At 35.0% G+C, this 13858-nt stretch overlaps 1 protein-coding gene across 1 annotated transcript; it reads right to left on the bottom strand.

The window, feature by feature from the left end:
* Window positions 1-5179: 5179 nt before the first annotated feature.
* On the bottom strand, window positions 5180-9972 carry LOC116140576 (RNA-binding protein 42). Its single transcript, XM_031426195.1, has 6 exons — window positions 9597-9972; window positions 9013-9190; window positions 7461-7558; window positions 5864-5960; window positions 5481-5566; window positions 5180-5389 (listed from the first exon to the last, which is right to left on the bottom strand). Exons 1-6 carry the CDS (start codon window positions 9828-9830, stop codon window positions 5336-5338), a joined length of 747 nt encoding a protein of 248 aa, XP_031282055.1. The 5' UTR covers window positions 9831-9972; the 3' UTR covers window positions 5180-5335.
* Between the last annotated feature and the right edge of the window lie 3886 nt (window positions 9973-13858).

Below are 13858 nucleotides of genomic sequence, written 5' to 3' on the forward strand. Positions count from 1 at the left end.
ATGATTTTTAACCTCCAAATTAGCAGAATTAAAATGACCATCTTATTTTCAAATTTATTTCAACAACACCCCCTTCTTCAACCATTCACTTCATCCCCATCTCCAACCACCCAGCCATTGCCGCCACCGCTACCCAGCCACTATCACCATCCAGCCAAATTAATAAAATATAGTATGAAGTTTAGTAAATCCAATCAATCCATCATTTCCTAATTTCTTCCTAAATCACAATGGACTCTATGCTGTGCTAACAAACCTCCTATTGTTCTCGCTCTCGACTTGCTGTGATTTTAACCTTTGAATTTTTTTCTCTAATGCCTCCAATTCCACTCATTTTTCCTCACCCAAATTCATCTTTAACTCCGCCCCCTCCGCATTCCAAGTCTCTGTAGTATGATTCCTGCTATGCACAACATCTATTCTATGTAAATTCTTTATTAAAAAAAAATTAACATCTCCCATTTTATTTCTTAAATTATTTATTCTTCTCGTAATTTTGAGAGTAGGATAGTGGTATTGTTCACAAGGTTAGATTTCTTATGATGGCTTGAGGAAGAAAATATATTTATGGATAAATGTTTTGAGAGGGTTGGGTGGTGGCTTTGGGTGAGGAATTTTGTCAAACAGGTGGTGGGCGGGTTGGCTATGGGAAGGTTGGAAATGATGAGGAATCGCCGACGACCAGGTAATTACACACAACACACACAGATCAACACCAAAAAAATCCGAGGATTTGTAGAGACTTGGAATGCGAAAAGATGAGTGGAATTGGAGGTATTAGAGAATAAAAGAGAGAGTTTTTGATGGAAGTGTTGGGGTGTTCGGTGGTGCCGATATCTGGCTAGATCAGGCCTGAAACGGCGGTTGAATGGGTGGAGTGGGTCACGGGAACGATGCAAATCCAGCCAGAAAAATTCATATGCTTAACAAGGCTACGACGTGAATTCTTTTTGATGGATGAATAATGTAATTTACAGTTCTCAATTTTTACAGGATACCATTTCATATTTTTCATGGTTCTATCGCCATGGAAGTGTTCTTATCCTTTTTAATTATTATATATATGTAGAAATGATAGGCTTACACAGAAGAATATAAAGAAAAATATACAAAGACAAATCTTACCATTTTTATGATTGTCTTTCTCTCTCTCTTTTTCTTCTTTTAAGGGTACAATTTATCTTTGTATGGTTGTCTTTGTATTCTTTTTTGTAAGAGTAGTATTTCTCTTTTATAGATATAGTGTTAATATCTCACCTGTTGAGATTATTCCAAATTAGTAAGGAGTAAACGAGAAGGAGAGAAGAAAAAAGAAAGGCTTAGATCTGGCTAGTGAAAGAAATTTGATATGTAAAGGGTTAAGGTAAAATTTTCATTTTTATTTAAGATTTAATGTAGTTTAAATTACCATTTTACCCTTTAAACGTTAAATTAAATGATATTCTGTTAATTTAAGGGTGGGAATCTGGATAAATGAAACCAAGGGCAAGAACTGAAAATTTCACTAATCTTTGAGTGAGAACCAATGTTTTTAAACCCAACTTGGGGTGAAACCTAGTGGCGGATCCAAGAATTTCACTTAATGGGGGCAGAAAATAAACGGAAAAAAAATTAAAACCAATCATATTCAGACTTTTTTTTCATTATGATGAGCTTCAACAAAAAGTTACAAAATACAAATAAATATCTTCAAAAAACACAATTTTTGTAAAAATAAAACAATTTTTCTACAATTGTCCTCGACAAGTTTTCATATTCCGAAAATGTTGGATAATTATCTCATCATCAACTGTATCAAATACATCTTTCTCAATATAAGTAACCAAGCAATCATTCATTTATTGATTTTTCATTCGATTGTGTAACCAACTTTTCAAAAGATTCATTGTAGAAAAAGTTATTTCAACGATCACAGTCGCAACTAGTAAAACCAATACAAGTTTCACAAGTTTATAAACCAACGGATACAAAATGTATTTTTTAAGCTGAACTAAAATCTTAGCTAAATCACCAATTCCTTCTAACTCAGCAAAATTCATCACAAGAAAGCTTGTTAATAAGTCCTTGTATGGTTCTCAAGTACCATCAACTCAAGTACAGAAAAATCAGTTAGATAAAACTGGGCAAAACAGATCAACTTATGCTTGTCAAAAGCAGAGAATGAAATACTTGGATCTAAACATGTCATACAAAGAAGCAGCTCAGTACTAACCTTAGTGAAACGAGTGTTAAGTTTTTGAAGTTGCATATCTATCACTGTATAAAACAATTCAACTCGATAGTGATGCAAATTTTTCATGTGCTCAACTCTTTTTCGTGGCCGCCTTCGAATTGCAAACATATCATCCATATTCAAAATGACAATATCATGTTTTTGGCAAAATGAAGAAATTTCACTCAACAAAGATTTCTATCTTTCATCTCTCAAAAATTGTAACCGTTGTTTTGGAGACTTTGACTAAGGCTATAGCATTTACAATGTCTTGATCTTTTCTCTGCAATGCTTGTGACAACTCATTAGTAATTGCCAATATATTTTTCATCATATGCAAGCTAAATGCAAAATCAAAAGAATAGATTACGTCTAATAGATTTAGGGGTTAAATCAAATCAAGTCGAATATTTGGTAAATCAAATTCAACTCGATCTCTATAGTACCAAGTTCGAGTTCCAGTTCAAGCCTGATCGAACTTGAGAAATCAAGTTCAAACTCGAACTCGATACTTGAAATTGGAAATCGAGTTCGAATTCAAGTTCGTATAATTGAGCTTTTTTCGAGTTTTAGTCGAGTTTTATTCGAGTTTAAGTTCGAACTTGATTTCAAGCTCATCTAACAGGGGTGGATTTGCAAATTTTATAACTTTTAAATTACATATAACCTCTATTACTTTAAAAACTGTCAACTTAACTATCGAGCTTGAAAATACTCGCGAATATATTGAGTCGAGTTTTACTCGATTAACTACTCGAACTCGACTCGACTAATGTAGAGTCGAGTTCAAGCCAACATCAAGTATAGTTTGAGTGGCTCGTGAATGGCTCGACCTGATTTTCACCCCTAAATAGACATGCTTCACCCGTTTGTTCAGGATTTAAGCCATTGCATGCAAACCCAAAAGCTCTCATTCCTTTCATTTTCACTCCCAATAAAATTTTTAAAAACTAATAGATCCCCTTGCATATAAATAAAAATCACAAAGAATATGTAATAAATATATTAGAATTAAAAACGGGGTTTTACAAAAACAAAATCCAAACTTACCGTGGGGGTCGACTATTCCGTCTTCAAAATCTCAAAGATTTATGAGGATAAAATTTAAATAAATAGAAAATCTAAAATTTTTTAAAAATTGAGTGGGGGCCGTGGTCCCCACTCGTCATTCATTAAATCCGCCCCTGGTGAAACCTGACAAAGTTGTTGGGTCCCAGTTTGACCGTTGACCGTCGACAAAAACATCTAAAACTAAGCAAATACACCCTTAAAAATTACAATGAAGTCCCTATATGTTTAAAATTTAGCAAACACACCCCAAATACAAATCAGCTGGCTACTAGTTGGCGGCGACGACACCCCAGATGCAATCCCAATCGTCCATTGACCCATTCCCCTTAAAATATACCCAAGATCTAGTCGAAATATGTTCGATTTCGGCCAGATCTCATCGATGCCAGAGTCATCATTCCAGGCCAGATCTCAACGATGCCGGCATCGAAATCAATGTTCCGAAAATCAGACCGAACTATGACCCGTTCAAGGGTCCGATTTTCGGTTTGACCGGTTGGATCGTATTCTGTAAAAAAAATTTAGTCCCTGAAGGTTTGAAATTCATCAAAAACACCCCTATAATACTCCCTTAAGGTTTGAAATATGTCTAAAACACCCCTATCGTGCGAAGAAACTGGTGAGTGGTGGCGACAACGACGATCGACGGCCAATCGAAGTTGGAATCATGGGGCTTTTGATGTATAGGTTACGGCAAATCTGATGGTGGTGCTAGGGAGTTCTATCGGCGCCAGAACTCGGCGGAATCAACAAAAGAAGCCTGATGGTCGTGTGAACTTTAGGTGGACGTTGAGCGACGAAGGCGACTAAAAATGGCTAGGTTTTGTCGTAGAGATGCCGTCACGTCGAATGGTGGTGTTTTTCCCGCCGAACGATGCCAGAATCCGATGCGATTGAGCAGCGATTGGACCGCGACTCGACAGTATTCTGACAGTCCAACCGCTGCTTAATCCGATTTAACGAGAAATAACAGTTTTTATGAGATACCGGACCGAAAATACCACCGGTTCCTGGTCGAACCTGTCCGACCGGACAGTCCGGTCCAATTTTTAGAACATTGTCGACAACCCTCCCCATCACCCAGAAATTACTTCCCTCTTCCCCCCGACCAAAACCCACCTCACCCTACCCCCGTTAGCCTCGTCAATTGCCAACAAAAGCCGGTTGTTGCCCTGCTAGTTTTGTTCGATTTCTGATCGATTTACTCACCGAAAATCAACTCCGTCACCACCATTGCATTCACCGACACTTTCTCTTCAAAAGCCCCAACATTCCAGCCATTAATTGTTCACCGATCATCCTCCCAAACCCTAAGGTTTGGGGTGAATAAGAAAAATATAAACCCAGCCCATTGAAGCTTCCGAGTCCCCATTGAACCGATTAAACCGACCGGCCAGGCCAGGTTTAAAACATTGGTGAGAACATGTTGTTTGCTCTTTTTAATAAATTTAATACAAACGTGGACATACCGAAGTAATGTATTTGATAACACCTTGTTTAAGTCGTAGAGCCATCAGGCTAGCGCGCGCATAGATAAAAAATTAAACCTTTTTGGAGTTTATACACATTACTCTTATTTAATTTTATCATCTCCATATATAGAAAGGATACCTTTTATAAAATAGATTTCCTAAAGTCATCTGAGATTTAAGAAATTGAATCTTATTTTTACAGGGGGGGTCAAGACTCAAGACTAGAACCGTAATTGAACTTTTCAGGTGTACAATTACATAATATAAGTTGCCAACCTAGTGGAGACTATGAACAAAATTTATTTCGTTTATAATCAGACTGAAATCACAATTTCTTGCTTGGTTAAAACTTAAAAGCTGAATTTAGGAAAAGCATAGACTAAAGACATAATCAATATGGTTCTATCTTTATGAAAAATTCAAATGAAAGCTAAATAATTGGTTACTGAAATTTTATATTGAAACAGATACAAACTAATTCAAGTCATTATCTATTAAAAGGAGGGGTAAAAGATTCTTAGAGATACATTCTAATTGCTCACTCAAAAGTTTCATCATATGTGTACACACATTCCACTGATCACTTGTGCAAGAAACTCTTCTTTGGAAGCTTCGGTTTCTTTTGATTGTGATTCTGTCAAAGTTCACAAATATAAATCACCACATTAGCAGGGCTCACACAATAGGTAGATTAGATAAAACACACCCATCAGACATAGAATTACCTTATGCCTTCCAAGGGCATCGAAATCTGTCCTCTCCTTCCAATTGCTCTTCCGCAGTTTTATGGGTCGATTTCCAACATATTTACCTGGAAGAGGGTTGTATAAGTAACATTAGTAATGCAAAAGAATTAATTTAGTTTCAGAGCGCAGCGCAATAGTGCACCAACATAATATCAACAATGCTCTACTTATAAAACAAATATTACAATTTCATACGTTAAGTAATGTGATATATATAATATGAGATAATGTGATAAGTCATACAATTATGCCAAATAAATTGTCACATTACTGGATACTTATTTTATAAGTGTAGAATTGCTCACAAAATATGTTAAAAGAAGATAAAGAGAACTTGGTATTGATGTTCAAAAATTACTTACCATTCATTTCTTTAAGAGCGGCTGCAATGTCAGCAGGGTTTGCAAAGCTAACAAATCCATAGCCCTTGGTTTTGCCTGTCCGCTTATCTCTGACAACCTAACATCACAATGTGAAAGGTGTTTATACACACATGTTCAGTTTCTGATAATAAGATAAGATAAGATATCACAAACCATCTTCATAATATTCATCAATAGAGAAGAATAAAAATAAAAACAAGAGAAACAATGTTAAATATGATAACAAAAAGAGAGAGTCACACAGCATAGACACAAGACATAATACATAATACATAGACATAAGAATTGCAACCTAACATTGAATATGAAGCAAAATGCCTACTATATTCTGTCCTACCATAAATATCATACTATAATAAGATTAGTCAAAGCATCAGAAGAGCTTTCCCAGGCTAAAATGACCCTGAATGCAGGAATCAAGGTTTAAAGTTCCCTCCCAAATATGCATCGCAAACTTAAGAGACTACACAATACCATTGGCATCTAGTTTTTTACAAGAAATGTGGGCAAACTTTAACTTCATGGCAAAAACAATAAAATTGCTTCCAAGCAAACACAACACAAACCAGCATAAACTTCAGACGGGCATCAATGGACCAACCCCCATTTAAGTCCCTTTTATTACTATACCGGTTGTTTTTTTTAGGGGAAATTGTGAAATCTTTAAAATTTATTTTTGAACATGTTTTAAGAGATTTACTAATAAGGATCCACACTTTCATAACTTGTCAAAAGACTCAGAACCAAATCGCAGTGGGGATGAGATTCATGCTGGATCAAACGTAAAACAGAGTAGGCCATAAGGGATCAGCAGGTAAACAATCTATTTTTAAGGTCAGCTAAGGCAAAACTCTTTTTTTTTTTGGTTTTCTTTTTTTCTACTTTCAATAAGAAACAAAGAAGTTTGTATTGAGTAGGAAGATGTAAAAGAACTTTTTTTTTTTTTTTTGTGTTGGAAAAGGAGCGCACATGGATATCATCAGTATGGAAAAAAAGTAAGGTATCAATGTATTATACACTTTTAACGCTTCTTAAAATGTCAATATATTAGAACCCACTTCAAGAGTTCAATGGACTAACCTGACTCCAACTCCAACTTGTTCAAATCAACTCAATCTTGCTATAACTCATGTAAGTCCATGAATTGGGTAAAATTTAACCAATTCAAGCCTCAGACGATTCCAGCTGTTCATATCCAATATTAAAAGGTCAAACCTGACTTCAAGCTATTGGAGATCTCATATATAGATAAAGAAATTCAAAATTTTGAGACATGTTAGGGTGTTAAAAACATCCTCAGACAAATTAAATGACTTCCAAATTGATGTCATAAGTAGACAAGCTTGAATATCATCAATCAATGTAAATTGGAGATCCAATGTGCAAGTCAGAAGCTAATCACAGATCAGAGGTCTAACTGGTACAAAAATTGTAGACAAAACCTACCTTAACATAAACAAACATAATATAACTTCTCTGTGCCTTCAAACAGAAATCTGAAGAAATACAAAAAACTTCACAGCAAGCAATGTTTATGATACTAGAATAAAAAGAATCAGGTGAAAATGAAACTTACCTTTGCCATGTTGAAGGAAGGAAATCGAGAAAATGCTTTAGAAAGAACATCATCATTCACCTCATTACCAAGATCACCACAGAATAGGCGATAGTCATCTGCAGAACGTTAAAAAATAATTAAACACATCAGAGTTGCTTGTGGTGGAAGAGCAAATACATAAACAATTACATCAGTAGAACAATGTGTCCAAACTTAAGAAATGATGAATCAGAATGCTCAGAAACAAAAGGCAAAGACACATTAAAAACCATATAAGCATTTATATAAATCCTGGCAGAGCAATACAAAACAATTATCAAACAAACATTAAAAAGCACACATTTAGTAGTTAACTTTATTTTATTATTTCTTTGAAATAAGCAGAAAAAGATTATGTTAAATATGAGCGAAATACAAGACTCAGGACCAGTGGTCCACTTATCAAACGCTTATGAAGAACAAAAATCTAAAAACAAAGCATTATCTTAGTCTTCAACTGTTTCCCAATTATCAAAAATATTGGGAAAGCTATTGCAACATGAAACCCATAAAACTAAAACACCATCTCCCTACAATTATCAAAAATGTTTCAATCCCTCTCCAGTCAAATGACCCAGTATACAGCCATCACCACACTTCTCCATAGGACACTGTTGGATACCTACCCAGAATCACTAACTCAAAACACGCCTCACAGCAATCACAATGAATCAACCCAGAAAACAAACACAGGAAATATCAGAAATTATATATATATATTGAAGATGATGAACTCTACACCAATTCAAAGGGGAGACCTGGGAAAGGGCTACTTGGGAAGGGGCGAATTGGGAGAGTAGGCCACCTAGAGTGAAGCCGTCCAAAGTAGGCCAACGTGGATGTTGGGTCTCGAAGCGTGGAGGAATGTTAGGATCCCACATTGGAAGGGAAAAAGGTGGTCATGTGGGTTATAAAGGGCTTAGGCACCCTCCCTTGGCAAGTCGGTTTTCCAAGGAGAGTTCTATCCAAACCCACAAAAGGCCCACTGCCCAGCCCGATTGTTTGAGTAGTTAGATGGGTATCCATCAGACACCTTTGTATAGAATAAATCCCTCTAATTGCACATAAAAAATTAAAATAAAAACAAAACAAGAAGCACCCTGAAGCGCACTTAACAGCTTGTGCCTCAATTTCCAAAATCATAATTTTCAGAACATTTAAGTCCCAAAAACATCATACTGTACATCAAAATGAAGTTTGCCACTAATAAAACATTAGATGACGTCTGGACTTCATAAACATACAATTAGGTATGACAGGAAAACATAAGTGGAAGGGATTTCATAAATATTCCCTATTGGAAAGTTAAAATCATGTTATATTGGTCTAGCCCCTTCAGATTTAAACATATGTCATCAACACCATTCTTATTAAGCATAAACAGCACCCTAACAAAATCAAGCCTCGACTTCAGTAACCAGAAAATCTAACAAACAAACTAAATCTGAAGCATAAAAATAATTCACTCAACTACACTAACTTCACAAAGCCATCATCAAACAGAGACGGGTAAAATGCATCAAATTCTTACTTTCAGGCCAATCAGCAAGGGTAGGATCTTCCCAAGTTTGTCCAGCAGCTTTACGAGGAATTGCTTTCTTTTTAGTTTCAGCCTTATGCTCAATCTCACTACTCGCAAGCGCAGCTTTCACACTCTCAAGCGCTTCAGGAGTAATCGTCTGGGCATCCCTTTGAAACAACTGTTGTGCCTGTTCAATCAAACTACAATGAATCATCAAGATAAACCTTACAACATACCACAGTTCCACAACTAACTTAAAATCTAATTCAAAGTTTGAGTTCCACAAGTTTTAACTGTTGCGCCGGTTCGATTCAACTAAAAAAATTATCAACATAAACCATACAATACGGCCACAAGTACAAAACCTAAAACTTTATTCATATAGAATCCAAATCAGTAATTTAAATACCCGTTACTCAGACAAACGAGTCATGTCATTACGTATTTCTATTAAAACCTGACAGATATTTTGAAAATAAATTCCTAAAATACTTTTAAGATATTTTGAAAATTAATTCGTAAAAGATTTGTCAAATATTTTGAAAATTAATCCATAAAATCAACCAAAATGAAAAAGATGAAACTGCACGGACCTGGTGGTACTGGGGGAGCGAATAGACAGGGGCGGAGTAGACAGAGGGGACGACGGGAGCGGGCGGAGGAGCAACGTAGGGTTGAGGATATGTCGTCGGATCGGGTTGTTGGAGGTGGAAAGGTAAGGGAAAGTAGGAGCTAGTAGTTGCCGTTGATGATGATGGTGTTGCGTTGTATGTGAATTGTGCAGAGGAAGAAGCCGATGGAGCGGCAGAAGAAGGTGGAATCGACATTCGGCTGAAACGTCGTCGGATTCTAGAAGAATGATTCCTTAATTAGGGTTTGGGAATTAGAAAGACGAAGAAGGCTCTAGAGCTTTGTTTTGGCCAACGGACTAACAGCCTTTGAGGGTGGACGCCTGGACGGATATATCGCTTGTGTAAAATTACTATTCACACCCTTGACTTAAAATTTCAGAGAAAATTAATATTGTAATATTATATTACTATTTGTTAAATGATGTAATAAGTAGGCTTTCTTGTGACTAATGTTTTTCAAATAATTTTCTTATATATCATCAAATTAATAATACAAATATTTAGAGTATTTAATATATATAAATACATTGTATCAATATAATATATTTTAAATATTTAGATTGATTTTATGATTATTTTTAAAAAAAAAATCATGATATTTTGTTTTCAAAATATTGAAATAATTATTGAAAGATATACTTGGTAAAATAATAAGGCCACTGCAATTAGTTGGCCCATACCTAACCAATAACACGGGCTAGAGCTTGCCTGGGTAGCCCAAGGTTGGTTAAGGTCAAGCCCATGAAGCCCGCAATGATGCTCATTTATAACATCACTGACCACAGGTCCAATAGAAGCAAGCCCAGCGGCCGAATTAGTGGACTCATGTTAAGTTCCTATAAACTCATTTATAACAATTATCATTATGTCGTCTATAATAACCTGGTAAATTAAGCAAAAATTAAAACTACAAATAAATAACATAAAACATGGATAATAATATGACTTAACTTTTTTTTTTTTTTTTTTTTTTTTTTTGTGTGTGTGACGGGGTGTCTGAGCCAACTTGCGTGTACCCTGACTAATCCTTCGGGACCTTGAAATTAACGACTAGATAAACCTTTCAATGCCCACCCTCGTTAGCAAACGAGGGGAATCGAACTCAAAATCTCTTAAGTAATACACCCAAAAGTCTTTATCTCCTATGGATATATAATTAGTTATACTTACTACCGCAATCTCATGTATTATATCAACACTAAAAATTTATGCGCATCTCAACTAATCTCCAAGGTCTATGGAACACTTTACAAGTCCAAAAGATCAGGTAAACCACAATCTTATTGTAGTAGGTAACTTCAAAGTTTGAACCTAAAAACTTAAAGAAGTGAGCAAACTTTTTTTACCGTCAGGCCAATCCCTTGATTGACTAGCTAGTTCAATAATTTGATATTTTGAAAAAATTTCAGTTTTATAACATTTTTATTTTAATTATAATAATATAATTTAAAACTGAATTTATTTATTTTTAGCGAGCTGGTGGTTTTGCTCCATAATATACAAAGCCTGAACAGCGTTTTGGACTGGTAAAAGTAAAAGCAGTGTGCTGCTAATAGCCCACTGTTATTTTATTTCATAATAATAAAATCATTTGTGGACCGAATCAACATCTAACTACCCACCACAAGTAGTTTATTATGTAAAATCTTCATCATGATTGTTCTCACTTTTCTAAGGAAACAAGAAAAACGATACTTTATCAATGACTTATATATATATATTTTATCTCAGCTCTATTTATTTATTATTTTTTTCAAATTACTTTAAAATTTGACATGAATGGGGTGTCACTTATATTTTAGTCCATTTTAAATGGAGAAATATTGTTCTATTATAAAAAGGTGAATCTCCACTATTTACCTAGTGGTGGAGGTAACCTTGAGTCAATTAAAGTGGGGGGGTCTGTTAGTTATAAATACCCCGCATCCCTTTCATTCTTCACTCATCCAAGATTTTAGAAAACACATTATATCTCTCACAACTCTCACTTCTCTCACTTTCATCCCTTTTATTTTACTTTCTCCACTTTATCCTTCCCGAATTATTACTGAATAGCACTACTAAATTATAACACGTTATCAGCACGAAAAGCTTAACAAGTGTAACGGTGCACGCCTACTGAAAGTAAGTATTTTCACCCTACAAGTGTTATTTAATCTTTGTTTTCACCTTTATGGTCGGATTTATGTATACTATTAAATTCCACCTCCATGGACGGATTTATTTATTATTGTTAAATTCCACCTCCATAGTCGAATTTATTTATTACTGTTAAATTCTGCCTCCATGGACGAATTTAGTTATTACTGTTAAATTTTGCCTCCAAGGTCAGATTTATTTATTATTGTGAAATTTCGCCTCCATGTTCGAATTTATTTATTATTGTTAAATTCTGCCTCTATAGTCAAATCTATTTACTATTGTTAAATTCGCCTCTATGTTCGAATCTACTTATTATTGTTAAATTATGCCTCTATGGTCGGATCTATTTACTATTGTTAAATTCTGCCTCTATAACTGGATCTATTTATTATTATTGAATATCGCCCTAATGGACAGATCTATTTATTCTTGTTACATACAATCTTTATGGTTAGGTATGTTTTTATTAAATTTTTGATAACCAATGTTAGCAAATATGCTTCCATATTATATTTGATAAATGAACTTGAAGTTCCATAAATAAATATCGTTTTAGAACTTGAAGTTCTAAATACTAATTACAAACATGAAGTTTGTAAAACAGAGACAAAACTTGGACCTAAAGTTCCATATCATAAAGATGAAGTTCTGTAAACATCATCACTTATGTAAATTATTTTTTTAAGGATGGACTTCGAAATTGAGACATCGATATCTAGTAATGGTAGAGACATTTGTATAGTAGATAATGCAACAACGCACACCATCCTTTGAGATAGAAAATATTTCTCAGGTTTGACCTTTACCGAGACTAAAATAAATACCATATCAGGATCTGCAAACATAATTGAGGGCTCCGGAAGAGCAATACTCGTGTTACTAAGTGGAATTAAATTAAGTATTTATGATGCTTTATATTCTAGCAAATCCAGAAGAAATTTGCTTAGTTTCAAAGATATACAACTCAATGGATACCACATTGAAACTTTAAATGAAAAAGATGGAGAGTTTCTATGCATCACTGCTAATATTTCATGTTAGAAGCATGTACTAGAGAAATTCCCTACTTTCTCATGAAGGTTATATTACACATTCCTGAAGAATGTTGAAGTCTATGTAGTTATGAACCAGAAGTTCACTGATCCTAAACTTTTTAGAATTTGGCACGACCATCTTAGTCACCCAAGATCTACTATGATGCGTAGGATCATAAAAAACTCACATGGACACCCATTAAAGAACCTGAAGATTCTATCACTTAATGAGAGTGCTTGTATTGCTTGCTTACAAGGCAAATTAGCACTTAAGCCATCCATCACTAAAGTTGGTGTAGAATCCCCATCATTTTTACAAAGAATTCAAGGGGACATATGTGGACCTATTCATCCACCAAGTGGACATTTCAGCTACTTTATGGTACTAATTGACACATCGGCAAGATGGTCACATGTTTGTCTACTATCTACCCGTATTATTGCCTTTGCTAGATTGTTGGCACAAGTTATCAGATTACAGGCACACTTTCCAGATTACCCAATTAAAGCAATTCGTCTAGACAATGCTGGCTGGTGAGTTTACCTCAAAGACATTTGAAAATTATTGTACAACAATGGAAATTGATGTTGAGCACCCAGTACCACATGTACATACCCAGAATGGTATGCAGAGTCATTTATAAAGCATATCCAATCAATTGCAAGAACTTTGCTATTACGTATGCAATTACCGACTTTTGCCTGGGCTCATGTTGTTTTACATGCTGCGGCGTTAATTCGCCTAAGACCCACTACATATCATCAATACTCTCCAATACAGCTTATATTTGGGCATCAGCCTAATATATCCCATTTAAGAACTTTTGGTTGTGATGTGCAAGTTCCAATTGCACCCCCTCAACCCATCTTTAACAATTCAAAGGGACATTTTGCGGATTGTCATTTTGATGAGACAACATTTCCATCTTTAGGGAAAAAGGTAAAGTCTCCTGAAGTAAGGCCTGAGCTTTCCTGAAAAGTAAATTCTACGTCTCATTTAGATCATTGCACATCTCAATCTGAAATTGAAGTGCAAAGAATAACACA

Source organism: Pistacia vera, unplaced genomic scaffold, assembly GCF_008641045.1.
Source record: "Pistacia vera cultivar Batoury unplaced genomic scaffold, PisVer_v2 Contig374, whole genome shotgun sequence".
Taxonomy (NCBI): domain Eukaryota; kingdom Viridiplantae; phylum Streptophyta; class Magnoliopsida; order Sapindales; family Anacardiaceae; genus Pistacia; species Pistacia vera.